This window comes from Lepisosteus oculatus, chromosome 20 (assembly GCF_040954835.1).
Source record: "Lepisosteus oculatus isolate fLepOcu1 chromosome 20, fLepOcu1.hap2, whole genome shotgun sequence".
NCBI classification, from domain to species: Eukaryota; Metazoa; Chordata; class Actinopteri; order Semionotiformes; family Lepisosteidae; genus Lepisosteus; species Lepisosteus oculatus.
The window spans coordinates 1,145,317-1,172,164 of NC_090715.1; the positions used below are offsets into that span (position 1 = coordinate 1,145,317).

The following is a 26,848-nucleotide window of genomic DNA, read 5'->3' on the forward strand; positions in this document are numbered from 1 at the left end:
AAATTGTATCAATGCAGTAGTTACGGAAGATGCATCTTAAATATTTACCTACAAATCATTCTCATAGAAGCATAGACATCCAAAAGACCGGGACAGCGATTCAACGAGTGTGGAGCGAGCAGGAGCAGGGGTACGAGACTACAAGAGTGTGGATATCGACGATCGAGTAGCGATGACAAAGCACACAGCCCAGCTGGGCCTCTCGCAGCCAGTCTCCTGTGTTCAATTCAGCATTTTTCAATTGACAACTGTAATTGTTTTATAATATTTTTGGGGGAATTTAATTTTTTGTGCGCAGTTCAATTCCCTATGTGGGTTGATTTCATAACTTGTGTGCGTGCGCACACGCGCACAGCTGAGAGGGAGCATTGCTCCTTGAGCATTTTACAGAATGTTTCCTGATCTCCTCTGTGAAACTACAGTCTGAACTTGGCTTCCACAGACAGCCCAGGGAACCTGCAGAGCTTTGCTCTTCTAGTAAAAGGAAATATTTTGAATACTATGAGAAGGAAATAATTGTATAGTATATATCTCCTCTTAATGCAACATTAATGTATCATGATGTTCCACTATGACCAATAAAACAGTTATCACATGTTTAAGCACTGTTAAGTTATAGGGCTCTGGTGTGAAGTAGTGACCTTTAAAATTGTAATTTAAAAGAACTACTGAAGTTTTTGCTGAAGAGCACAGCGTTATGCTGGTCAGTGTTGTTGCCTCAGGAGATCTCGTGTCCTGAGTTCAGTTCTGACCTGAGATGCCTGTGTGTGGTCTGGCGGGCTCCTCTAGGTGCCCCAGTTTTCTCTGTGACTGCTGGATTAGGCTGTGGCTCATTGTGACCCAGGAATATTCCCTTACGTATGCCTTATAATTATTCAACATTATAATCCTCAAGGAGCAAACAGAACTCATATAGATCAAAAGAAAATGTCAATTGAAATAAAATCATTCATAGTCCAAGATGGAATGAAAACCGGATCAAGCTTGTGCCTCAAGAACCGAGAGTGAATATATAGATCAGGATCCAGCTGCTAGCGATAATGACCTCCAAGATCTCATGGATCACCGACTATCTGACAGGCAGACCACAGTTTGTGAGACTGCAGAACTGTGTGTCTGAACAGGTGGTGAGTAACACAGGGGCTCCTCAGGGGACAGTTCTTTCTCCGTTCCTCTTCACCCTCTGTGCTTTGGACTTTAAGTACAACTCAAAGTCATGCCACCTGCAGAAGCTCTCAGATGACTCTGCAATTGTAGGATGTATTGAGGGTGGGCTGGAGGAGGAGTACAGAGGACTGATTGACAGCTGTGTGGAGTGGTGTGGGGAGAACCACCTGCAATTGAACGTGGCAAAGACGAAGGAGTTAGTGATAGACTTCAGGAGGAAGAGGGTCCAACCTACTCCTGTGTGCATCCATGGGAGTGGTGTGGAGATAGTGGACTCATACAAGTACCTGGGAGTGCACATTGACGATAGACTGGAATGGTCTAAGAACACCGAGGCCAACTACATGAAGGGTCAGAGCCGACTCTACTCCTTGAGGAGGCTCAGGTCCTTCAATGTGTGTAGTAAGATGCTTCATATGTTCTATCAGTCAGTTGTAGCGAGTGCAGGTGTCTAAGCAGCGGTGTGCAGGGGCTGCACAGGTTGAACAACCTCATCAAAAGAGCAAATTCTGTCATTGAGTCTGATTGGGTCCCTTGGAGGTAAGATAAGATAAGATCACTTAATTGGCCACATACAATTTCTTGTATTAGGAATTTGTCTTTTTGTATTCCCCAACCTGCTCTCCATGAGACACACAGACAGGGAGAGAAGCTGGGGGTCAGAGCGCAGTGTCAGCCATTTATACGGCACCCCTGGAGCAGATGGGGTTGAGGGCCTTGCTTAGGGGCCCAACAGAGTAGGATTCCTTTGCGAGCCGTAGGATACGAACCGGCAACCTACTGGCGCAGATCCTTAGCCAAGGAGAAGAATGGTGTCCAAAAATGGACAACACCTCCCATCCCCTCTATGACACGCTTGTGAGAATGAAGAGCACGTTCAGCAATAGGCTGATCCACCCGCGGTGCGACAGGGAGTGCTAGAGAAGGGCATTCTTGCCTTCTGCCATTAGACTATACAACTCATCCACTGTGTGTCTGGGCAGGGGAAGGTTGACTAAACATGAATTCTCTGTTTACAGCTGGTTTTTCTGTTTACAACTGATGTGCAATATATGCTGGTGGATTTGTGCAATATATTTATACTGTGCAATACATCTTGTGTACTGCAACTCTGCATACTCCATTTTTTACTGCACTTCTCACTGACTTTATTGTATTGTTGTATTATTGTATCATTTTGTTACACTGTGCTGTGTTGAGTGTGCCTGGCTGTTGTTGCACTGCAATTTCTGCAATTTTAATAAAGTATCTATCTAATGGGTTGGTGCACGTAATCGCCATTGCGGCTCACAGTTCTAGAGCCAACATGGCGTCGGCCTCACGACGCGCAAGTGCGAAGTGCGGTGTTTGTCCTCCCCTGTCATTCAATAAAGTTATATTGAAGGCGCTGAGGCCTGTGGGAGCAGTGGGGTCCAATGAGAAGAGGGTTGAGGAAGTGCCGGGAGGAATGTGCTCCGCCGAAGGAGGGATACAGTTAGGCGAGCTGCTGTCAAAATATACATCTTTTTAAACGCGATATCGAATAACTTTACTTAAGTCTAAGGTAGAAGGTGAGTAAATCCTCGTATATGATGTTTCTAGTTCTGACAGAGGATCACTACGGCCTGTTTTTTCTCGACATCTTAAGCGCCGAGCTGGTAATACGCACGTTGGACAGTGGTTACACTGCGATTATTGTCCGTTATTGATCTTAGGCTTATGTATTTACGGTTTTCCAAACAGCATGATAAATTGTAAAAGCCTTTTTTTTCCCTGCACAAAATAGTTTCAGATTTCTGATTACGCGCTGTTTTACTTACAAGTCTGGGAAGAATGGCCGGGTTTCAGTCATTCAAGACACCCAACTGCGCTTTTGCTGTGTAAAATCTGGGCGCTGAATACTAATATTTTTTAAAAAATTCCCACGCTGATCTGAATTGTGGTTTGCAGGGGCCCCTTCTTTCAGTTTTTAAAGACGGGTGTATGAAGTTCTGTTATTTTGATGCTCCATCGGTGCCCGTTGTGATATCGGCCATTGTACGTTCATCGGTCCCCCCTGGACCGAGGAGATGCCTGTAGGTGACTGTGGTGTCAATAAGTGGATAGTGTTCGTCCTGAGAGCGATGCGGCCCAGAGCTCCCGCCCTCAGCTCGTCCCGCCGCTCCTGCCTGCAGGCCGGCCATGGACGCGGAGGGCTTCGGAGAGCTGCTGCAGCAGGCGGAGCAGCTGGCGGCCGAGACGGAGGCCATCTCGGAGCTGCCCCACGTGGAGCGCAACCTGCAGGAGATCCAGCAGGCCGGCGAGAGGCTCCGGTCGCGCACCCTGACCCGCGCCTCCCAGGAGACGGCCGACGTCAAGGCGTAAGTGCTGCGGCGCTCGGGGGGGGGGAATCTGAGCTCCTCAAGCTTGTCGTCTTGAAAAAGAGCAGCATTGAAGTAGTCTTGTTCCCCAGACCTGTCACTGTCCCTGTCTCCTGATGCCTGTGCCCTGTTCGCACTTCTGTTCATGCTTGCCCTGGCTTCCCTGCCAGAGGGCAAATGTGGTTACAAATGGTACTCGTCTTCAGGGTTTAAGGAGGAAGACTTGCCCAGTTATGAGTCTGCCCTCCTGCCATAGTGCTATTGGTTATGTCATGTAAATGATCTTCTCTTTGCAAATGTGATGATGAAGCTGATAATGTGCAACATTGGGCTGCTTGCTTTAGTAAAGACAGAAACCAGAAATAAGACTCTTAACAGTATAGATACATTTTGTATAGCTCATTTCCCTGACACACTTCAGCTGATTCTTGCCTCTAATGTTCTACACCCATAACCCAAACAGAGAGCGAGAGCTCAGAGTTGGTTTGTGTCCACACTATGCCCTGACTGGCCTGTCTGTTTCAGCTCAATCCTGCTGGGATCCAGAGGACTGGACATTTTCCACATCTCTCAGCGCCTGGAGAGCTTGAGCGCGGCAACAACGTTTGAGCCCCTGGAGCCCGTGAAGGACACGGATATACAGGTACCGTGCTGGTCCTGAGAGGGATCCTGGGTCCTGTGTGGGTCTGGTGATGTGTTACTGGGTGAGGACTGCTGTCTGCTTTGCACCGCTGTGCAGACCCATTGTTAGAAGGCCTTGTATCCGTTCTTCTTGGGTACCATAAAGTCCTTAGACTTAGAAGCCAGAAATGGCTTCTGTAATTGGTGCCAGGTGTGGAAGGCAGGAGAACTAGTCTGTTCCACCTGGATGCTCTTGGGTTTGTGTCCTTGGTGTGGGTGGTGCCACGGGTCTCAGAACTGTGACCTTTGGACACTGGGGGGTGTTCAGAGGTTCTGCTACTGCTCCTGGGCGGACTGATCAGGTTCAGTGTCTCCTGGCACTGGGCTAGGCCCGCAGAGGATCCGGTGCGCAGTGCCCTGCGGTTCAGAAGCTGCCAGTCCAGTCTGGGTCGTGTCACTAGCGGGTTGTGACAGGGAGTCCCCCAGCAGAAGCACACAGCTGTCGTGACGGCTGCCAGAATACTGCTGGCGTTAGCTGACGTGATGCAGCAAGGGCTGCTGGGACCTGCCTGGTGCCCAGCAAACATGCAGTGACATCAGGAGGTGATGTACCCCCCCTGCAGCTGGCATGGACTATCTGACATGAATCACTTCCTAAACTGGATACAGATAGATGATAACATGGTCGAAAATTCCAAATCAATTTAAAGGCAACAATTTTAACTTAAATGTCTTTCTCGTTAGTCACAGCTCCTGCAGATGGATGTTTGATTTATCCGATTGAATTCACACATGTGGTTTGACTACAGGTTTAGTCAATGCTGTGCGTTGACAATGCTTCTGATCTGTTGCTTTAGTTGCGTACACTGTCGCCCTTGTGTGGGTACAACAGGGCTCTGTGTGCTTCTTTGTGCTCAGTGCAGCCCAGCTTGTGTTTGGAAAGGGAGTGTTGCAGTAACATCACAAGGTTTTGTCTTTTGTCACGGAGAACTTGCTTGTGCTTGCCCCCTGCCTGTCCTGAGTGACCCTTCTTTTGCTGTGCAATACCCCAAAATCAAGCTGGCAGTTTGCAGCCGAACCCCAATCGCCGCCGAGCCTACCTGCAGTCCGGTGGGACCTGTTACGCCTCGATGCTGTGTCTGTGCTCGACCCGGGACGAACACAGTAGTGTGAAAGGGGCATGTGGGACCCTGAGATGAGGCTTCACCAGCCTGGAAAAGGGCCCTTCGTGCTCATCTCGGGGTCCTTGGTTGTTGGAGTGTTGATATTTAACACTACGGTTGTAACAGGGTTGATATTGTAGTGGTCTGATTTTGTGTTTTTGTTGTGCATAGTGGTACTGATTTCTCACAGCTGCGCTGTCCTGCCTGTCAGTATGGAACAGAACAAGCTGAGTTTCATGGTGTTGCAGTCCGTGGTGCACTGATGCTTCAGATGGTGCCTCTGGCCCTCGTGCTGGTAGAGTCCCGCTGAAAGAAGGGACCTCTCTAGACGTAGAGTTTGCTCAAAGCAAAGCAAAGCAAAGCGAAGCAGGAGATTTGTTTCGATTCAGTAGCTGCGAGATCATCTGAAATGAAATGAAAACGTTTGGAAAGGGAAACGTGAGCAGCCGGTTGCTCTCTAAGTGGTGCTGGCTTAACTGACCAAGTGGACCCCCCAGTCTGATCGAGGCTGCTGTTGCAGGCCTTCACAAGCTGCTGATTTAGCAGTGACCTGTAAGACCTGTTGGATTTTGGCTCTCCAGGATTAGGGTTGGACAACCTTGTATAAAAGGGTTAATAGATGATACAGCGTATCATAATATATTTACTTTTTTTACTCCTTTCACGTTTCTCTGCTGTGTTTTAGTTACTTCATTTCTATTTATATGAGAAATAACTGGCCCTGAGACATGTGCTTGAATTGCCCTAAGGGGTGCAGTTTGCGTGTCAATTTTCTGGGAAGAAGAGGAAGCGCAGAGTAACAACTGTGTTGCTCCTCAAGGAGAAAGTGAGAGGATCAGGCTTGAAATTAGACCTGAAAGTGAGGCGTCAACAGTTTGTGGTCACTGGCTATTGATCTCTGCTGCGAGGCTTGGGCGAAACCGAGATGGAAGGGGACGCTTGAATTAAGCGTAGCGCCTGCGTCCATGCCCACGCCAGCGTGTTACAGCGAGCTGATGCGGAGATGTGGCCAGATCACTCCGTATCGCTCGGAGGGCTAGGGTGTGGTGGTGTTCAGATGAACTGCCCACGGGCCCAGGCGATGTCCTTGAGTTCTGTCATCGAGCACTGCGATCACAACCCCCCCGACCCCCAGTTTCCTCATCGTGGGGTCCCCCCCCCCCCGCCAGCCCACTGCTGTGGTTCTCATTTCTGTGAGGCGGGGGCGGCCAGCCTGCGAGCTGTCAGCGGGGCGAGGCGATCAGTCGCAGGCCTGGGAGGGGGGGTGATCACACTCTTCTCCCGGAGTCTTTGTGTGGCTGCGTGGGGGATGGTGCACGCATGCTAATGAGTTAATGGGAGCCTCATGCAGCTGCCAACTTGGATTCATAAACTGCTGATGTTTCTGCAGAGCTGTGCCATGTTTGTTCCTGAATGCTGCAGCTTCAAAAACGGAAACGTTCCCCCCCCCCGTCTCGGAGGGTGTGGAGGCTGTGCCGCAGCTCTCAGACGCGGGTCAACGCGTGGAGTTTCTTTTAACAAGATCTGGATTGATTTTCAAAACCAGAATGCACTGAGTGGGAGGACAGGGAAGAGGGCGCTCATAAAACCTGAATCCAGAAAAGGGCGACGATCATCTGACCTTTTCTGGACGAAGAGTGGCTGCAGTGATTTTGGGATGCTGGTAAACTGCACCTGGCCGCAGTCTCCAGGCAGGAGAATAGAATACATGTTTGGGCCACCCTTAGACTCAGAATTGAAAAACGTCATGTCCGCTGACAGGTCGTGATTATCTGGGGGCGATCAGTGGGCGATCGCACCAGCCGTCCGTGAGCAAGTCCGTCATACCCCAGTGCTCCGTTGCTGGACCCCACCTATGGCATGTCTGCGGGGGTGTAGGTGCCTCGGTTGGCCGAGGACAGCAGAGCGCACTCTTTGCCTGGTGCGGTGCTGGTTCTGTGCTCGTTTAAAGCACATTAGCTGCTGTGCCACGCTTTTACAGCAAGGAACAGTGTTGTCTGAGGCTTCATCCCGGTCGGCACAGCTGTCCTGATTGTCTGGCTCTGTAGAGGGTCCAGAAAGTACTGACTGCTGAAAAGGCTGGATCAGGCCCTTAGACCAGAGAGTAGGTCACTGTCAACAAGAACTGTGGCTTTTCGCCCTTTTTAGTTTATTAATCTATTAATTAATTTACTAGGACTTTTTTTTCCATTTTACATGCTTGTTGTGAAACACTGCCCGAATGTAGTGCAGAATAACACTGTGTTAAGCTGGGGATTCTGACACAGGACACATATAAATGGTTGTTATGATTTATAGCCATAACATGTATAGAACAAAAATTACCCTCGTACAGACACACACACTTATTTTTTTCATCCTTTATCCACACACAGTAATATTTATGTATGTACAGAATACTGAGGGTAAGAAATCATGGATGACCTCTGTCCTGTCCTGAGGAAGGACCTGTGCGTTAATTCTGCGTCTGTGTGTTACTGTGTACGATTGCCATGGTGGGATGCCAGGGGCCGTCTGGGCGCGGCGCCCCTGGGGGGCCGTCTCTGACGAGTGCTGGGGTCTCGGCGTCACCATTGCCGGGCAGTCCCGGTCTTGGCAGGTTGGAGGAGTTAAGTGCTTGACTCAGCTGCGCACTTACTGCGGGCCTTGGGTCACCCTTTGTCTTGGCACTGGCGTGTAGGTGTGCATTGCTGCAGCGAGGTTTTCTCCCGATATTGCGATCAGGCGCCCAATTGTAGCATGTAAGGCGGTTTTTCCTTTCTCTTTTCAGTATGAAGGAGCTGAGAGAACACCAGTAATTCCGGCTGCCCCCGCACTCGCCCGCTTTGAAAGCGAGCACTGCGGCGCGCCGCGTGGAACGGCCAGCTTCTCTCATGGCGGCGCCTGGCTCCTCCAGTCAGCGTGCGCTGTGGGTGCGTTCGCTCACCAGATGAATGTCTGTGTGAACTGCAGCAGCGGCGCCGGAGCGAGCTCTGTGGAGGAACGGCGGTGATCTTGTCTGTATTTTCACAGGGTAGCATGATCGGCCCTCGCTATGCATTTAAGCACCCCCTCTTAGGCAATTAAAGAGCACCTGTGTTTATTTGCTACCTGTGTTTTGACAGTTTCTCCTGAAGTCTTTACAGAACAAATGCCACATTATTAACATAATAAATGTAAAAGCGTTATTTTTTACTTTAGTTTAATCCTTACATTTTGTGGCAGCAGTCAGTTTTTTTAAATTTCCTTTTAAATAATATGCTTGTGCGCAAACCTGAGATTCCCTGGTTTGCTGCTGTCTGCAGAGGCCAGATAGTGGATTTTCTTTCACATCAACAAAGGCAGCGGAGGAGGAGAGAGGCATCGCAGTGGTGCAGTAAGATGGCGGAGTCAGGAGGAGACATCCTCTCTGGGAAGACAGCAGGGAGAGAGGAGAGGCAGTTCTGTGCTGGCCACCACATATGCTAATAAAAGCTGTTACAGTAGGTTGATGGAAATAGCTTTGCATGTGCTGGTACAGTGTGCTGCCCCAGTGATGCATGGCCATGCAGCAGCAGCATTCACTCATTAACAAAACATGACAGCTAAAAGGATTATTAGCCTAATTTCAAGACAGGATGTCGGAAGCCATCACAAAAATTCCATTATCATAATTGCATTGCGCAAGAAAAAAAGAGGAGGTCGAGGGGGGAAGATAAAAAAAAGAGAAAAGAGGTGTGTTTGTGGGGGTGGGGCTCGAATGGTCCAGCCTCCTTTTCTACTCAAATCCAACCTCCCCCCATTGTGTGAGTTGACATGGTATGGTCCGCCTACAATAAAACAGCCCACAGTAGCCCTTCCTGCTGTACTTACTGGTTTCAGACCAGTGGCCTGCACGCAGGGGCTGGGGGCTGCAGCATGAGCAGGCGCGGAGCAGGGCCGGCGTGGCAGGCAGGGGGGCATCACCTGAGCTGCCTGCCCTCTGCTCCCATTGTTCCTGCAGCCTGAACAATGACAGGCAGCCCGAGCCGCCTCTGTCTCAGCGCACCGGGGAGCACAGTAACTTTCTGCTGGGCTATCGTGTGTCCACAGCCTGCAGCTGAGAAACTGCGCAGAACAGGCCAGTGAGTATAATTTCTGTTTATACAAGTGAGCGCAGTGGTTTGATTTCTTTTGATTTTTTTTTTTTCCTTGCCCACGATCATACCCAGATTTTCCGAGCAGTTAGCTGACAGTGGGTAAGAAATGTTGCTTGCTCTGTATGGCTGCCTGGGAAGTCGGGAGAAAGGGTGGGGTTTCTTGTGGTCTTCATTGTTCAGAAATAAAATATGGAAAAAAATTAAATTGTTTTCCAAGTGACTGTTACAGCAGGTAAAATATTCCTGCAGTATGCAAATGTGCAGATTGTGACAGATGGGGGTTATAGGTGTGTTTGGATTAACTGTCATTTATTTGTTGGTGTTTTTTGTATTCAGATTTTCATTTGTTCTTAATATGAGTGTATATGCTTACATGTGTGTTAGGAAATCCGCATATTCTGTGATAATTTAATAGACTCTCTGTATTGCAGTTTGATGAATGAATTTTTGGCTAGGTGGATTAACACACAATATCTTGCATGTGAGCGTTCAGAAGGTCTTGAGACTGTGGATTAGGTGGGATCTTGAAAATGTCTTGTCTGGTAATGCAGTGTGACATTCGCAGTTTATTTCTTCTTTGTGAATTGGGGAAGATCAGCTGCGGTGCCTATATGATCTCAAATACGGATGCTCAGCTGTTTAGCCATGTTCTGGAAATGCCCATACATTTGTCAGCAGCAAAGCCAGCCTCTAATATAGATTAAAAAGGAACAGAATAAGGCTTTGGCAGGAGTTTTTCTCTATGTACATAACTCCATAAGAACATAGTAGAACTCAGATCTTGCCTTAAGAGTGACAGTTGTTCCTTTTGTAGGATATTTTTCGATATTATTCTCATAGTGTGTTTATATAGTATAAATCATTTTCATTTCGTAGGTGTGTACCTGGCGTATATATGGCGTACGCAGGCTGAAAATACTACGGTATATATACACTCTACATGACGGAGGTTAATGATTAAATTAATCTTTGCTTTATTTTTACAAGGATCTTGTATCCTATATGTGAGAAACATTTATATAGCTTTCAGCATGAAAAGCGAATTTGTTGTCTGTGCTTCCTGCTTGTAAAACCATCTGGGTTGAGAGATTGGAATTTCAAGTGATTGGGGAATGCGTCAGTAAATTTACTTTGATCAGTTACTGAAAGACTGATCCTCTTTCTGTTTGTAGATATCACAGATGCATGCTCTTGAAACGGTGTGAATTGAGAGTAATTGAGAGATTCATGTCTAGGTGAGGTGACAGTTCCTCTTCCTCTTCAGTTGCAGTGATTAAATGAGAACGAGGCGATGGGCAGAGAAGCATGTCTGAGGGTGTTGCCTGTACCTCTCAGATGGGCGTAGCTTTCACTGGGGGGTCACCTCCATTACATTAAGTAGAAACATCGAAAAAACTAAGGACACAAGTGAAATAAGTTCCAGGCATGTTTTTAACAGGTCTTACAGCGGTACCACAAGACACTCCCGCATGGAGGTGGTGGGGATTGTCTGACTTTTGTTCAGGAGTCTGAACAGGGACAGGTTGGGCCTCAAGCAGTCCCAGACCAAAAGGGCCAAGTTTCCATCTGACACTGGGCCGAGCCCGAACACTACCCCAATACATCTTTCCCCAGTCCGTTTCTGTTGGTCCCAGAACCCAGCTAGCATGACTCAGGACTCTGGTTTTTGCTCTAGTGGGGCAGCTGAGTGGCGCAGATCTACGTCTCTGCATGGGCTCTGTGCCAGTAGCCATCCATTCTGGTGCTTTCAGGGTAGAGTTCGATCCCTGGGCTGGGTGGGAATCGGGTCTATATTTAGCCTTTCATGCACAATGTAAAAGCATTTCCCCTTGACATTTAAACATAACAGGCAGTCTCCTGCATTTCTTTTTCTCTGCGATTTAGGCGACATGGAAATGTCAGTCTAAAGCACAGAAAACCCTTGTGTTCCAGCGAGCGCGTGTAGATCTGTATGCTGCGTCATGCAGTAAGGGCCGTAACGGATGTGGTCATTTCTCCCGACAAGTCGTCTCCGTTCCTGTTGGGGAAAAGGGAGCTGCTCAGAAGTGGGTCTGGAGTCGTCTCCTCCATTTCCCAGGCTGGCTTTAGGTGTGTCGTCCGGCTGTGCTGTGAGCTCCGGATACCCGAACCCGCCGCACCCTGCTGGCGTGTTGGAGGGATAAAAGGGGGACAATAGGCAGACGAGAAGAGCTGCAGCATCTGTAACTCGGCAGGTAGCTTAGCCTACGTGAAATTAAGGGAATCAGTGAGCGGCTCTCTGAATCGTTTCACAGAAAACACCTGATGTAATCGGATTCCAGTTTTGGTTCTCCGTTCTCGCGTTCTCCAGGAAACGCAGAGGTCGACATGAGGAGTTTTGCACGGGTGCAGTTGAATAGAAACCCGAGTGGCCCGTCATGGCCCATCCCCGCTCTTGACGCGAGCCACTGCGGCAGCGTCTCCAGTTTCTCGAGGGGAGCTGCCCTCGTCACGGCTCTGTCGGGCCGGGCCGGCCGCAAGGGCAGGAGCCCCGCCGAGCGGAGGGTTCCTCCTTCCAGCATGGCAGGACTGGGCGGCAGCTCTGCAGCAGTGGAGCAGCACCAGTAACGAGATCAGTCGTGTGAGCTGTGTGCGAGATGGTGGCTTTTCAAAGTTGAATCGGCAGTTTCTGGGGAAAAATGAAAGATAGACTTTAAACCCAGTTCCAATACTACAGGGTAATGTTCTGATATTCTCATTGGCGTTAATTTGGCTTGTTTTGACATGATCCTGGTACATAGTGTCACATGAACAGTTCTGCTTGGGTACAATTTCGCCGTGCAGGCCTGTGTATCCTAAGCCCCGGCCTGGGCCCGAGAATCACACGGTAATCCTTTTTATCAGGTTGCTCGGCAGAAAAAGTCCTTCAGCGCTTTCATATCCTGCAAGGGTGCTGGCCTCTGAGCGCGGGCGCGTGGTGTCTCAGACAGCGGACGGCGATGCGTCGTGAAGCGGGGTTATTGAATTAACGACGCCTCCTCTTCCTCTGTCCCCCCAGGGCTTCCTGAAGAACGAGCGAGACAATGCGCTGCTGTCGGCCATCGAGGAGTCGCGGAGGAGGGTGAGTGGCAGCCGACTGTCGGGCTGTGGAAGGTCGGGAGAGCCGGGTTTTCAACTTCGCTCCTCCTCAGGGTGTGGATGGGGGGGGGTGGTCCCTCTTCCTGTGGCTGCAGTTAGCGCTGTGCATGTTTCGGTGATGCTTTCCAAGTGCCAAGCAGTTTCATTTTAGCCAACGAGATTGAATCAAAAATAGCCGTTAAGATGTTTTGCCACCTGCCTGGGGAAAGGGGATCTGACATTTTGGGCAGAGTCTGCCACATACCCCACCTCTGAAAGCTGAGTCTGACCCAGTGCAGGCGGAGCTGCGCTGGGAAATGTCTTCCTGGGAAGAGTCATAAGAATGGTACCAGACTGCAGGAGGTTCTTCAGTTGGGTCTTGATGTATATTGCGTCTTGATCCTGTAAGCATAGCATATCCTGATGCCATGCTTCTCCCGACAGTATCTCGAAGTGTCAATTGATTGACATTCATCTAAATATAGGCACTCATTGCCTTGTGCTTAACTGTTTTTTTTTCTGAAGTTCTCGCCAGTTTAATTAGGAGGTTTTGCAATTATGAAGCATTCCCTAGGTGTGACTAGAAATAGAAAAAGTGGGAGCATATTGTAAGTCCTCACTAAATCAGGACTGGCCAAGTCCTAGATAGTTCCCATTTCTCTCGGTGTTTCTTGAGACCCAAAGGATCAGACCCAGTTTGAAACCATTTCTGTGCCTCTGAAGGAAAACAATGGAAATTTTTTGGCTCAATTGCTGCTGCGGATGTAGGAGCAGCTCTGATCTGTTCTTCTGCTTTCATGCCCATATGAAGCAAAATAAAAACTGTGGTATGTAACCCTACAGTAGGCCTGTGCTCTGAATCAGCGTTTTTAAAAAAAGCATCTACTGTAGTTTTCCATTTAAATTCGGAACGATGGAGGTAATTTTGGATTCCGCAGAATAAGGTGGTGCATACTTCTATGGAAGCCATTGTTTGCTTTCCTAGTCTATCATAATCTTGATGCTAATTAAAAATCTGTGGCTCGTTTCATGAAATGTTGCGATGGGTTTGAGATGTAGGAGCAGAAACTGCACAGGTGTTGGACAGCCCTTCGCGATCACCGATATAGTTGCTTTTATTGTGCTGAACGAAATTGATTTCAAGGCTCACTGACTTACGCGACTCTTAATGATGACATTCATCGACAAAGTTTGTTTAAGAAAGGACATTGTGATGGCGAAGAAACGGGGTTTAATTTATTGGTAAATTTGCATGCGAGTTCAAGCTCCAATGAACTGAGGAGCAGTCTGTATGAATGTGTCTGTGAAGGCGATGGAGGGTGTGCCTTGGTCAGAATGCGGTGCTTCACATCAGGAGCTGCAGAGCCTGCGCACAGCTGCTCTCGCTGCCTTCCTCTCTCCCTTTGTCAGCTGCGTCACCACTAAACCCTCCTCGTTATGCTGCCCGTACTCATAAAATCAGTGACCACTGCTGTAAAAATGTCGCACTGCTCTTCGAAACAAAAGCAGTAGTGACATTTCTCTTAAATCCGACTGTGTGAAGCGGGGCAGTTATTTTTGCATCGGTGACGAAGAGATCAATGACATCGAACATCTGCGGGCGCAGTGACCAGACAGGACCCCTTGCCATTGCCATCACCGTGTCTATGAGGTGGTGCAGAAGCCTGTAGATTTTTCGTCCTGTAGATAACGGCAGTTCAGGACAGTCCACTGCAGCTCACATACAGCTTGATGGGAGTTAAGCACATATAGAACGTAATCATTTCTATGTACCAGTTAGTTTCAGTTATGTTGATTTAACACAGCAAGAAATTCTCACATGTAAACACCATGGTGCTCCTTGATTTTTAATTCTGACACTGGGCTGATCTTCTAAAGGTGCGATCGGTCTCTGACGTGGGCCTAGTAGAGCAAGGGCTCAGCTGGGCTCGGGGTGTATGAGGTATATCGGCACCTGCGCTTGCTCCCTGGTAGTCACGGGTGTTGGGGGTAAGAGCTGCAGTTGGAGCCCTGCGAGTGTCCAGTGACGGGTCAGTCAGCACACTGCCACTCTGAGACGAGCCCCTTGCGTTGGGGGTTCGGAGAGTCAGGAATCGTGTTGGAGCAGCAGACCCCTGCCGCGAAGACGCGCTCTGTGACACGGCTGTGTGTCCTCTCTCCTCCCCCCCTCCTGCTCCCGCTGACTCGCTCTCCCTCTCCTCCTCGCCTCCCAGACCTTCCTGCTGGCGGAGGAGTACCACCGCGAGTCCATGCTGGTGCAGTGGGAGCAGGTGAAGCAGCGGGTCCTGCACACTCTGCTGGCGGCCGGCGAGGACGCCCTGGACTTCACCCAGGAGCTAGAGGTCAGCAGCCCCGGGGCCGTGAGCTCGGCGCCTTCTGGCCAGCGGCAGCAGCTGGGGCCCAGCTCTGCTCCTCCAGCTTCCACATCCCCTTGATGACACGATTGAAACAATTCGCGTAACTGGGCCGGTGTAGCACCTCTCCAGTGTCTTCAGTTATAGATCCAGAGAGATCCGATATAAATGCTGTGGCCCTCCAGGAGCAGAGTTGAGTATCCGTGACGTGGAGGTAGTACCTTTGTGGGGAAAAAACACCCAGCACTAAATTGAGTAAACATTAACACCCGTTGTCAGGATCTTGTTGTTGTGCAACATGTGGTGTCTGGTAACTTTGGCTGATTGTTTTTATGGTGCACAAGCACTGTGGGAGTATGGGGGGGGTTTGGCTGTTTCTGTATGGACAAGGGCGAGGGGTTGCTTGTTTCCACTGGCACCCTGCTGCAGCCAGCATGTGAGCACAGCGGTCGCCCGTGGCCTGTCCCCCGGTTCTGCAGCGTCCATTCAACAGGGTGCCAGCGTGTCCTGTATTCACCTCCCCAGGAGAGGCTCTGTGTGAGCTGCCAGTCCTTTTTTTAACCCAGCAGCCTCAGTCCCTGTTCTGTCAAGAATAAGGGAGGTGGGAGGTGGTGGTGGAGTTTTATAATTCAAGCAACTCCAATCTGAAGCGTGCACTTTTCAAGACTTACCATGCCGAAACCAACAGCAAGCACGAGACATTGTGCCTGCACTGTTTTAATTATTAACAGGAATTTAAATTTTGCATTTGTTCTGCTGTTAGCGCTCGCCGTGGACTGTAGGTTGTTCCCCTCTGTCCCCTGGAGAGTCGCAGAGTGCCAAGGGAGGAGCCCAGACTGGGCTGCAGGATCCACCCACTTCAAGGGGCTCTTGAAACACAGACAAGTTGCACCTGTTTTGCAGGGGCAAATTAGCATGAAAGAATTGCGATGCCCCCTTGCCCCTCGCAGTCAGTGCTGTCTTCAAAGAGGGGCTGTGACCCCCTATCACCAGGCAGCACAGTGACAAGTCTGACTATGAAAAATTAAACTTTCTGACCTTCTTTTCTTCTGCACAGCGCAGTCCGGCCTCCTCTGAATCTCCTGTGCTGGTATGGAGACTCCCGTTATTTTAATGAACTGGGAATTAATTCGTTTTTGCAACACGAAGGAGACGGCTCGTGACCTGTCAGGACGGTTCCCCAGCCGCGGCGGTGGTTTCCCACCTGGGATCTGGGAAGCGCGAGCAAGCTTTTGTTTCCGATCCGGCCTCCGTCTGGAAGGCGCAGTTAAATTTGTTTGCTCAGGCGTGTTGAATTTTCCCCTCAGACGGCCCTCGCAGACCACTGGTAATTGGGAGAATGTGTACGTACTGTATATGTGCGCTGCTCCAATTAAACAAGGGACATGACCAAAGTTATTAGAAATTAGAGCTGTAAAGGGCCATAAAAGCCTGACAGTTCAGGGGCTGGGACATAGCAGAAATTAAGGGTGGAATGAAGACGCCCCAGGCAGAGTGAACCTGCTCTCTGGAAACGGCAGCTGTGGATTTTGTAATCCAACAGCACCTCTTTTTGAAAACAACGGTTGTTTCTGGCCTCCCGTGGCGTTGCTGCCATCATTGTTTAGGGGCTCCTCTGTCAGTCGTCAGTCAGACGGGTCCTGCTGCTCCTGAGACCTCGGGTAGTTTGACTCCTCTCCAGGCTCTCAGGTGAGGCCTGGGGACCCCTCTGTGCTGTGAGCCCCGGGGATTCGGGCGCGGGCGGCCCCTGGACGGTCGAGGTGACACTCCAGATCGCCTCTGCTTGACGTGCTTGTTCTGTTGCAGCCCAGTTTCGTGAGCGATGCGGGAGCCCCGGGACGCAGCGCTCTGGACAGCGTGGAGGTGTCGTACGGCCGCCAGGTGAGGAAGTCGAGCCTCAGCCTCTCGTAACGGACGCAGAACAGGGGCGATTGACATTGCCGTGTGCTGCGCTGCACCATCTGTCGTGCCTTGTTCAAATAAACATGGCTCTGTAGCCGACATTGAGTGACGTCTTGCAGATGCAGGGCTCGGCGTCGGAAGAGCTGATGCCGCCTTCAAACGCTGCAGTCTGGGCAGACTGCTGCATCCCTGTGCTGACAAATCCCCCAGCTCTGGCCTGCGCCGAGAGCTCGCACCACACCGGCCCAGCTGCGGCCTCTGCAGCACAGGGATGCAGCAGTCCGCCCTGCGCAAACTAGGTCAGGTTACGTAAAGCAGCAGCAGATTGAAGATGCTTGTTGCTGAGGAGGCAGGGGTGCACTGGATACGTCTCGCTGCCCTGCTTTACAGAGGAGAGGAGTCGGGTCTCCTCCTCTCGCCACGCTGAGAACTAAGGGATATAACGTACCGCATCGATTGACTTCGCGCCACTCCAGCTCATTTCTGCTATTTGCAATCCTTCATTTCATCAAGCAGTTCAGTTGAGAAAGGCTCCTTCACAAGGATGACCTGGTGTCCCATCTGTACAAGTGGCCCAGCAGGGCAGCTACAGGGGCAATACGAGGGGGGAACCTTCCACAGGCTGCTCCCTGCCTGGGATTTGAACCCCTGACCCTCCCGGTCAGGAGTCCAGAGCCCCTAACCCCGGCTACATGCTGCTTTTTTTTTGGCACATTTGTCTGAGCAGATCTACGTCTACAATGAGAAGATCATGAGCGGCCACCTGCAGCCCAGCCTGGGGGATCTCTGTGCCTCTGTCGCCGACAGTCTGGATGACAAGGTAGGCCGGTGTGGACCAAGAACCCCCTGCAAGTCGTCAACAGGCAAATAATGGAGATAATGTTGAATTGGTCCAGTTTATTGAACTGTGGTATCAATAATGCAATTAAGAGCTCAGGTGTCACACAAGCTAGTAGACTCTGTGTCCTGTGATTGCTGGGCCTTGTCCATTCTTGCTGTAAACTGAAGGTTGGGAGGTTGACAAAGGGAGTCCACACAGCCTTGCTACGTGCATGTGCAGGTTACTTTCGCTGGTGTAATGGAAATGTCAGAGGGCGTGCCAGCACTCCAGGTCACCAGCTGCAATTCAATAGGACCGCCATTGCTTACAGGCCTGAACAATTAGGAGGGAGGGACTGCAGCAGTGATCGTCAGTAATACAGTACCCAGGGAAAGAGCTGTACTGAGCTCCTGTGCGTGCTGTGGCCCTGTTGCATTTCTGTCCGCTGGCACGTCTCTGACCACGCTCTCGGCCTGTCCTGCAGAGCGTGTCCGAGATGTGGGCGATGGTGAAGCAGATGACCGACGTCCTGCTGGTTCCAGCCAAGGACGCGCTGAAGAGCCGCGTCTCCGTGGACTTGCAGATGGCGTTCGTGCGACAGGCGCAGCAGTTCCTGGAGCGCAGGTGAGCCGGGGGCTGGGAGAGGGCCGCCGTGCCTGTGATGGTGTAAGTCCCAGTGCTGCTCACAAAGGGGCTGGAAAGAGCTGGCAGCTGTTCATAAAACTTCTGGGCCTCTTTATATCTCGCTACTTAGTTCCACAGTGTCACTGGGTTTTAATGTCTTCATATCTAAACCTTTACAACCTTACTTAAAACATTTAAATTTAATATGAAAAAATATTTATTATTCCGTAGCCGTTGCTTCAATTATGGATTGAGCAGCTGGATTTTGCAAGCTGAGTCTTAGTCTTAAAGTTCAAATTTGATATCCTGTTAGACGGGATTGGGAGATGCACAGTCTGGAATCGGCTCTCCATGTTATATTCAGCTTTCTACAAGGAAGTGTACTTAAAACCAAGAGTTTGGGGCACTTCTCTGCCCAGAGGGATGTGGGGGTATGGGAAAAGCTGCCCAGCTGTGGTGCTGAAGCTGATTCCCTGGTTTCTTTCAAGAAACAGCTGATGGACTGAATGGCACCTCCAGATTATAGCGGTTCTTGTGGCTTTTGACATGTTTTTCCAGTTTGGAGAAAGAGAATGCTTTAACACTCTGTTCTCTTGCTGCAGCTATAAGAACTACACCATGGTGACCGTGTTTGGCAATCTGTACCAGGCCCAGCTGGGAGGCGTGCCCGGCACCTACCAGCTCGTGCACAGCTTCCTCAACATCAAGCTGCCAGGACCACTCCCAGGAATGCAGGTACCTCCCGTCTGCAGTCTGCTGCTGTCCCAGGCATCTGTAACAGCATGAGCTGCAAACTGACCTCGCCTGTGTCCCTGCACCGCTGAGACCCAACATGCCAATAAGGCACTGGGCTGCTCAGAGCGTTCACATTATTTCCACTTTGCAAGTATTATGTCATGCTTTCTTTTTTTACAGACAGATGTTTAAACTGTCTTACTGAATCATGTCATTATAAAGTTGAAATAATTAATGTAACAGTAAGAAGAAGTGCCAGTTAGCACTTGTAAGCTCCAGCATGCATTGATGCAGGGCTGATTGGTTTAAATATCTTTCAAAGGAACAAGTAAGGGTTTATTCAGTGCTGAAAAGAGCAGAAACGAAACACCCCAAGAAGCCTCCGCAGCGGAAACGTTGTTTTTCTTCTCTTTTCAGCAGGGAATAAACCTTTACTTGTTCCTTTGCAGCCTGCGCATGCTGACGCAGCTCCCTACTTGAACTGTGAAATATCTCGCTGCGTTGTTGACTCCTGTTAGCACTGTATCGAGCAAACCTGCATTTTTATTTTAGAATTCGATGAAAGTCGTTGGAGGACCTTGCTTGTTGTCTTGATTTGTCTGTCGGCCTCACGCAGCCCCCCCGTCTCGTGTCTCCCCAGGACGGGGAGGTGGAGGGGCATCCCGTCTGGGCCCTGATCTACTACTGCCTGCGCTGCGGGGACCTGTCAGCCGCCATGCAGGTGGTCAACCGGGCGCAGCACCAGCTGGGCGAGTTCAAGAACTGGTTCCAGGAGTACATGAACAGCCCTGACCGCCGGTGAGCCCTGACCCTGCAGGTCCATGACCCGCGTAGCCATACAACAGTGTATAGAAACTGCAGAATGCAGAAACAATCTCAGGGAAACATCCAGGCTGCACTGACAGTGAGATGCTTCCAAAAGGAGTGGAGTGGCTAACTCATTGGATTTGTGAGCAGAGTTTGTCTACTGGGAACTGAATCCAGGGCTTCAGCCTTTAATCGCAGCATAAATCAGAGAGACTGAGGTACTGAAGCAACCCCAGGCTGCTGCCCACACCTCTCCAAGGCAAGCAATTTAAAGAATAATTAAGTAATCATAGCTTCAGCTGCAGGATAATGGGAAAATATCTCCCAATAACGAGGCATGGTTGCAGCAGCTCTCTGCAAAGCTCGCAGGACAGGAAGGCTGTTTCAGTCAAATTCTGGCAAGGTGCTTAGGTTAATGGGTAAATTCTTATCTGTAGAGATTGTTTGCGAAAGATGAGTGTCTTCAGGCTGATTTTCCATTCTTCACCAAGGTGAATCTTCATTCTTGTAATAGCCTCACTTAATTATCTGTAGTTTAAAATATATATATAGATCTGGATTAATTGAATGGGCAAGTTTAGGTACTTATACAAGTTTGTAATTTCTTCTTTAATCCCATTTTTTTAAGCATTAAGATTAACATTGCACCCTCTCAGTGCTGGGTCCCTGGGTTCAGTTCCAGACCTGGGGTGCTGTCTGTGTGGAGTTTGTATGTTCCCCTGTGTTCATGTGGATTTTCTTCAGGTGCTCCGGTTTCCTCCCACAGTCCAAAGACATGCTGGCAGGTCAATTGACTTCAGGGAAGACTGGCCCTGGTGCTTGTGTGTGTGCTTGTGTGTGCCCTGTGATGAAATGGCATCCTGTCCAGGGTGTGAATGTTTTTCTTTCCATTAAACAGTTGAATTAATTATTTAAATACCTGCGATGGACTGGCATCCTATCCAAGGCGTACCCTGCCTTGTGCCCATTGCTTGCTGGTATAGGCTCTGGCTCCCCCATGACCCTGAATTGGATGAAGAGCTTAGAATATGGGTGGTCAAAGCACCAAAGCGGGCGTCCCTGTGCGGCTGACGGGAGATGCTGTCACTTGGGCGGCCGCGGGTTCCTGACCAGGCTGTGCCGTCTCCCGCCAGGCTGGCCCCTGCCACGGAGAACAAGCTCCGGCTGCACTACCGCCGCATCCTGCGCAACAGCACCGACCCCTACAAGCGGGCCGTGTACTGCCTGATCGGCAAGTGTGACATCGCAGACAGCCACGGCGAGGTGGCTGACAAGACCGAGGACTACCTCTGGCTGAAGGTGAGACGCGGCCTCCGCCCCTGGCGTCCCTGGTGGCCCCTGGCGGACGCGGTGAGACCGGGCTCACGTGCTGCTGTCTGTGTCTGTCTGTGCGCAGCTGAGCCAGGTGTGCTTCGAGGAGGACGGCGGCAGCTCTCCGCAGGACCGGCTGGCACTGCCCCAGCTGCAGAAGCAGCTGCTGGAGGACTATGGTCAGTCGCCCTCTTGCTTCGTCTCTGCACTCGTGAAATACCTTGGGTCTAAGTCGAGTCAGTGTGCTTTAATCTAACGTTGTAGAGTACTTCATGCCGATTTAAATCATTTTTGGCCTCTTGGCGAGTCTCGAAGGAGGTTTTCTGTCTGTTTATTAAACACTGTTGCTCGGAAAGCAGTTATAGGAATGAGCTAGTTGTGCTAAATGACTGGGAAGTGCATTGCGGTCAGTGAACCCAGATTGGTGCGTTTGTGTTTCTGCAGGGGAGTCGCATTTTGCGGCTGGCCAGCAGCCCTTCCTGTACTTCCAGGTGCTGTTCCTGACTGCGCAGTTCGAGGCCGCCATCGCCTTCCTGTTCCGCGTGGAGCGGCTGCGCAGTCACGCCGTGCACGTGGCCCTGGTGCTGCACGAGCTGCGGCTGCTGCTGAAGTCCTCCGGGCAGAGCGCCCAGCTGCGTGAGTGCACTCCCTCCTGCGGCGCTGTGTCTCTCTCCTGGCACCTCTGCCTCTGAAAACGGTGCTGGGGAACCCCAAAATAAGAGTCTCCATGAGTCAGATGTCATGAGTCTGCCAGGGCTGTCTTACCTCCCTGCACAGCTGTGATCCCGTCTATCTTCCTGGGATCCCGGAGGCTCATGGTGACGTCGTGAACCTGAGGCTTCTCCTCCTTCTTGAATTCCAATTTCAAAACTTATTTGGACTTTTTATAAACCACCAAGGTCACCATTGCTGCCTGGCAGAGCTGGGGCAGTCCTGGACCTGGGGTGCTGTCTGCGAGGAGTTTGCATGTTGGGGCCCGGGGGGGTCCCCACGTTGAGCCGAGAGCCCTCGTGACGCAGTGGGCGTGCGAAGAGGTGGTGAATGAAGCCTGTTCTCTGTCTCTGCAGTGAGCCAGGAGCCGGGGGACCCTCCTATGATCAGGAGGCTGAATTTTATCCGCCTGTTAATGCTGTACACCCGCAAGTTCGAGTCCACTGACCCCCGGGAGGCGCTGCAGTACTTCTACTTCCTCAGGTAGCGCTGCCTCCACACTTTGACTTCCTGTGGCTTGTTTCAGATCGTTTTTTTGATCTTCTCAGCCTTTTTATTGACTTTAAGAGGCACTGGAGTAGCGCATCGGGAATTGTGTTTCGATTTTATTGCTGGTAAAAAAAAAATCAAAGAGCCTTTTCCGGTCTTTGAGAAATAATATTTGCGAATTGATTCGCAGCCTGCCTGCAAATGCACTATGGTTAATAGATGTTTCTCGAGTCCTGGCATGGCATGAATTTCTTTCAAGGAACCTGAAGTGTGCGAAACAAAAGAAGCATGTTCATGTGCCGGAACTGAACTGAACATGATACCATGTGATGCAGCAGGAATTAACCGTAATTTGGGGAAACAGGGGGTCTCCCCACTGATCTCCAGAATCTGCGAGGTCGGGACGGGCGCTGCAGGTCTTGCAGAACTCGTGGAAAAAGTTCTCTGCTCTTTTCTGCTCCCCCCAGGAACGAGAAGGACAGCCAAGGAGAGAACATGTTCATGCGGTGCGTCAGCGAGCTCGTGATCGAGAGTCGGGAGGTCAGTTTCTGCATTGCGTTCAGGCTTGGCATGTATGGAGTTGGTTGCAGATATATCGGATATTAGTTGCTACCTCATAGTGTCATGACTGTGAGCTTTGTAGCAACAAATGTGAAAACTGTGCAAGGGGATGCTTTTGCAAAACACTGAATTGAGCTCAAGTCAACAGGTTGATTTTTTTCCATTGTTGCACTTTGCACTTTTCATTGCTTAGATGATGGTACTATACCGTAATTCCCAGTTCCTTGTTTATTGTCTTCTTTTTCTTTGTTTTTGTAGAACTCACATGTTGTAGGTGTTGTATGTGACATTGGGGATAGTTGCTGCTTTAAAACGGCTACTGAACCACAGGTTCATCCTGCAGGGGAGGACGGGAGCATCAGCTGTGAAGTTTTTTTCTGAAAAACTAATATTCTGTTTTTTTCGTCTTGGTGTTATTTTTCTACAGTTCGACATGCTACTGGGGAGACTAGAAAAAGACGGAAGCAGAAAGGTTTGTTTGTGATTTTTTCTATTTCCGGTTTCTGTAGCCGAGCTGTGGCTGTTACAGCGCAGCTTGAATTTTGAAATTTGTCTTCTGGTTTACTAAAATCGTTTCCCTGTCTTCTTTTCTGGGGTGGGCTCTGGCAGCCAGGGGTGATTGACAAGTTTGCAGGAGACACCAGAGCTATAATAAGCCGAGTTGCTCTTGAAGCCGAGAACAAGGGGCTTTTCGAAGAAGCGGTTAAGCTGTATGAACTCGCCAAGGTAAAGAGTCTCTTGTCTTGTGTGCTGTGTTCTCTTATGTACAAAGTGCATGAGGGGGTCAGCTCGGTGTGTGGTCAGCTGTAGCCTGACACTGTCTGGGCTGTTTTGGCCTCACATGTGTATGTCTGACATATCAATCGCACGGGCATGCTGTAGCCACACTGTATCCAACTATGTGTAAGGCCTTAATGTTCATGCAGAGTTGGGAACTATCCTTGAATAGTTGTTTTGGAACATTAAATTGACAGAAATCGTGTTGTGCTTCAGTGTGCGTTATGCCTTAATCTGTGTTTTGGGCAGAATCCTGATAAGGTAATGGAGCTGATGAACAGGTTGCTCAGTCCGGTCATCTCCCAGGTCAGCGCGCCACAGTCCAACAAGGAGAGGCTGAAGAACATGGCACTGGCCATCGCAGAGCGGTACGCTGGGCTTTCCTTCCTTTCGGCCCAAGTAGCCTTCCTGGTTCCTCCTTGAAATGTGCAGCAGCAGGAGCCATTCTGGGCTTGTACCTGAACCAAAGTGTGGTTTCTGGCCCGCAGCAGAAGTGCTCGCTCCCAAGCGGTGTAGCTCCTGCAGTGAGGCGGGGGGCGCCGGTCCTGCCTGGCGCTGCAGTGAGGCGGGGGGCCGGTCCTGACTGTGGAAGGAGCTTTGATGCACTGTGGTACTGGAGCTGGGAGAGATTCCCTCTCTGCCCCGGGTTTAACGTTGGGCCTGTCGGTCTCCACTCACACAGCTACAGGGCCCAGGGCACGGCTGGGGAGAAGTCTCTGGACAGCACCTTCTACCTCCTGCTGGACCTCATCACCTTCTTCGACGAGTATCACGCAGGTCACATCGACAGAGCCTACGACGTGAGTTTGGGGAACTTCTTCTCACCATGTCGCTGGGGCCCCGGGAGCTGTGGCTGTAGTCTTGTGAAGGAGAATATGTCAACTCTGATGCTGGAACTTTGGGGGGAAATGTTCTCTTTGTAAACTGTTTTTTTTTCGGCCTGTGTCCCTGTGTGGGCTGTGGTGTGTACAGGTGATGGAGAGGTTGAAGTTGGTCCCTCTGAGCCAGGACAGTGTGGAGGAGAGGGTGGCCGCCTTCAGGAACTTCAGCGATGAGGTGAGACCCCCCCCTTGGGCTGCTGGAGGATCTGTCCCAGGCTGTGGGAACAGGCTACTGGCTTTTCATGTCTTGCTCCCTCACAGTCCTACTGGGCATCTTGGCAAAAACGGGCATTGAAAAGTTAGTTTGTTTCTTTCAGGTCAGACACAACCTGTCTGAGGTGCTCTTGGCCACCATGAACATCCTCTTCACACAGTACAAGAGACTGAAGGGAACCGCAGCTGCTACCCCAGTCCGGCCACAGCGCTCGCTGGAGGACAGGGACTCAGTAAGCACGGTCTGTCGGGTCAGGGGTCAAGGGTCATGCCTTCTGGCAGATGCATTTTTGCATCTTTATGGGGCAAATCAAACAAAAACGTTTAATTTCGGTGTCTTAGGTCTGTTTTTTCCCCCCTCATGACCTGTTCTAAATTAAGGTTAGCTGATGTAACTGCTGCCTGAGATCTGCTTTTCCTGTTGGGAATTCACCATGTGCAAGTCTTCCTTCCACCTGAGCACTGGAGCTACTCTCGCTCTGAGCCCCTAGAGGCTCTCAACCTTCTGTTGAATCAGTGTGGGAAAGATGAAATCTCCCACCAGTTTCTGAGATTCACATTTTTTTGTGAATGGTTCATATTTCAGACCATACAAACAATACGGCACTTACTAGCAGAGCATTTAAAAGAACAGATGATCTATATTTATATAATATCCAGCTCAATATATACTAGTCTGCCCTAAGTCCTCCATTTAAAGGTCTGAATTTAAAATGTTTTGTGTGTTGAGTGACTAGTGGACACCCAGCTCAATGGTGGTCGAGAGCTCAGCAGTCAGAGTGCACAAGCTCCTGGAAGAGCAGAGCTTCGTTTTGACCGCCGGGTTCGCTGTGTTTTTCCCCAGCACCTGCGGTCGCAGGCCCGGGCCCTGATCACCTTCGCCGGCATGATCCCATACCGCATGGCCGGCGACACCAACGCGCGCCTGGTCCAGATGGAGGTTCTGATGAACTGACCCCCCCCCCCCCTCGCTGCTGGGCTGGGCCCCTGCCTGCCTGCCCACCAGCCCCCCTGCTTTGTATGTTGTCTTGGTTTAAATAAAATCTTTTGTTTTCCATTTTTTTTTCCGTTTCAAGATTATTTTTTTTGGCTGTAACTTGTTTTCATTTTTTGTCATTTTACTTGGAAACCGCTTAAGCTGAAAAGTTTATTTTTGTCATGACGCCTCAAGGTATTAACTCATTTGCAATTAATATGCTGGTAAGAATTCTGCATTTTTTGCTGGCTAATGCTGGGGAGGTCTGTGCTTTGACCTACAGTGTGTTTTCAATGGCCAGTGCTTGTCCTGAGTCTGATGGCCTCTTTATACTGCTCTGGCTTATTCATAAACTTTGCTGGTACAATATTAATCCTCCTAGACTCTGAGGGAAAAACCCACAGAGCAGCAGTGTGTAGTGATTTTTATAATCCGTTTGTCAGGGTCATCATACCAAAGATTAATCTACAGATTTTTGAGAAGCATTTTTCACAATATGCCCTCACTTCCTGTTTGCTGTTTTGACAGTGTTCTGCTGCAGTATTGTATTGATTTGTTCTGGCATTTCTTTCCTCGGGGTAAAGTGCTGACCAGCAGGCTGCGCTGTTCTGCGAACCGCACCGTCTCCCGGCTCCAGTCCTTCTGGCCCGGGCCCATACCTGCTCACCTGTGTGCCCTGCCCTGCACCCGCAGCCCTCGCGTGTTGTAGATGTGAAACTAAGCAGGGAGGATTGTAAAGGCTGACGAGCTGCTTTCTGCAAACAGTTCCAGGACTGGAGCCAGACGAGGGCAACACACCACACTGTTCTGGCTGCAGCTCGGTTCTAATTTTTATTCTGTCCCGGTATAGATGCCTTTTTTTCTTAGATTATTTTTCCTCAGCCGTGGGGAGCCGATCGTCGCTGGGTGTTGAGTGAACAAGCGTTAAACGTGGGTTATAATGATATAGTTGCTTTAAGTCGTCCTTTTTGGTTGTTCAAATCGCAATTAGAAGCATTGAAAACCTGGATGGGAGATGCTGGCCAGTAGGTGGCGGTGGCGTAGCAGCACGTTGTCCGGTTTGACCAGCAGCAGAGCGCTGTCGAGCTGTGACTGAGTTGCAGGCTGCGCCTTGAGTCACTGGTCATGCTTTCTTTATTCATGACAATTAAAATGCCACTGACATGAGCTAGAATCGTTTAGGTGGAAATAATCAAAATCCAGTTAAAACCGCAGTCTTAAAGTA

At 50.0% G+C, this 26,848-nt stretch overlaps 1 protein-coding gene across 3 annotated transcripts; it reads left to right on the forward strand.

The window, feature by feature from the left end:
- The first annotated feature begins 2,565 nt into the window (after window positions 1-2,565).
- Window positions 2,566-25,704, forward strand: nup93 (nucleoporin 93). 3 transcript variants are annotated; one of them, XM_015368647.2, is made up of 22 exons: window positions 2,566-2,717; window positions 3,321-3,506; window positions 4,032-4,149; window positions 12,404-12,466; window positions 14,676-14,804; window positions 16,623-16,697; window positions 17,446-17,538; window positions 18,023-18,162; window positions 18,765-18,897; window positions 19,538-19,695; window positions 20,838-21,003; window positions 21,101-21,194; window positions 21,460-21,651; window positions 22,083-22,209; window positions 22,683-22,755; window positions 23,204-23,248; window positions 23,386-23,502; window positions 23,803-23,921; window positions 24,236-24,353; window positions 24,526-24,609; window positions 24,752-24,889; window positions 25,492-25,704. In XM_015368647.2, the coding sequence occupies exons 2-22, from the start codon at window positions 3,328-3,330 to the stop codon at window positions 25,600-25,602; spliced, it is 2,472 nt and encodes an 823-aa protein (XP_015224133.1). In that variant the 5' UTR covers window positions 2,566-2,717; window positions 3,321-3,327; the 3' UTR covers window positions 25,603-25,704. The 3 variants fall into 3 exon arrangements, with proteins under 3 accessions (XP_015224133.1, XP_006641483.1, XP_015224134.1); XM_006641420.3 differs by having other exon boundaries at window positions 24,752-24,880; XM_015368648.2 differs by lacking the exons at window positions 2,566-2,717; window positions 3,321-3,506; window positions 4,032-4,149 and adding an exon at window positions 9,114-9,372.
- The last annotated feature ends 1,144 nt before the right edge of the window (window positions 25,705-26,848 follow it).

Excerpts from the sequence above, each read along its gene's own strand:
- nup93 (XM_015368647.2), top strand. The coding sequence starts at position 3,328 with ATGGACGCGGAGGGCTTCGGAGAGCTGCTGCAGCAGGCGGAGCAGCTG. Across the intron at positions 14,805-16,622 it reads ACTTCACCCAGGAGCTAGAG|CCCAGTTTCGTGAGCGATGC; the intron begins GTCAGCAGCCCC and ends GTTCTGTTGCAG. Across the intron at positions 16,698-17,445 it reads AGGTGTCGTACGGCCGCCAG|ATCTACGTCTACAATGAGAA; the intron begins GTGAGGAAGTCG and ends TTGTCTGAGCAG.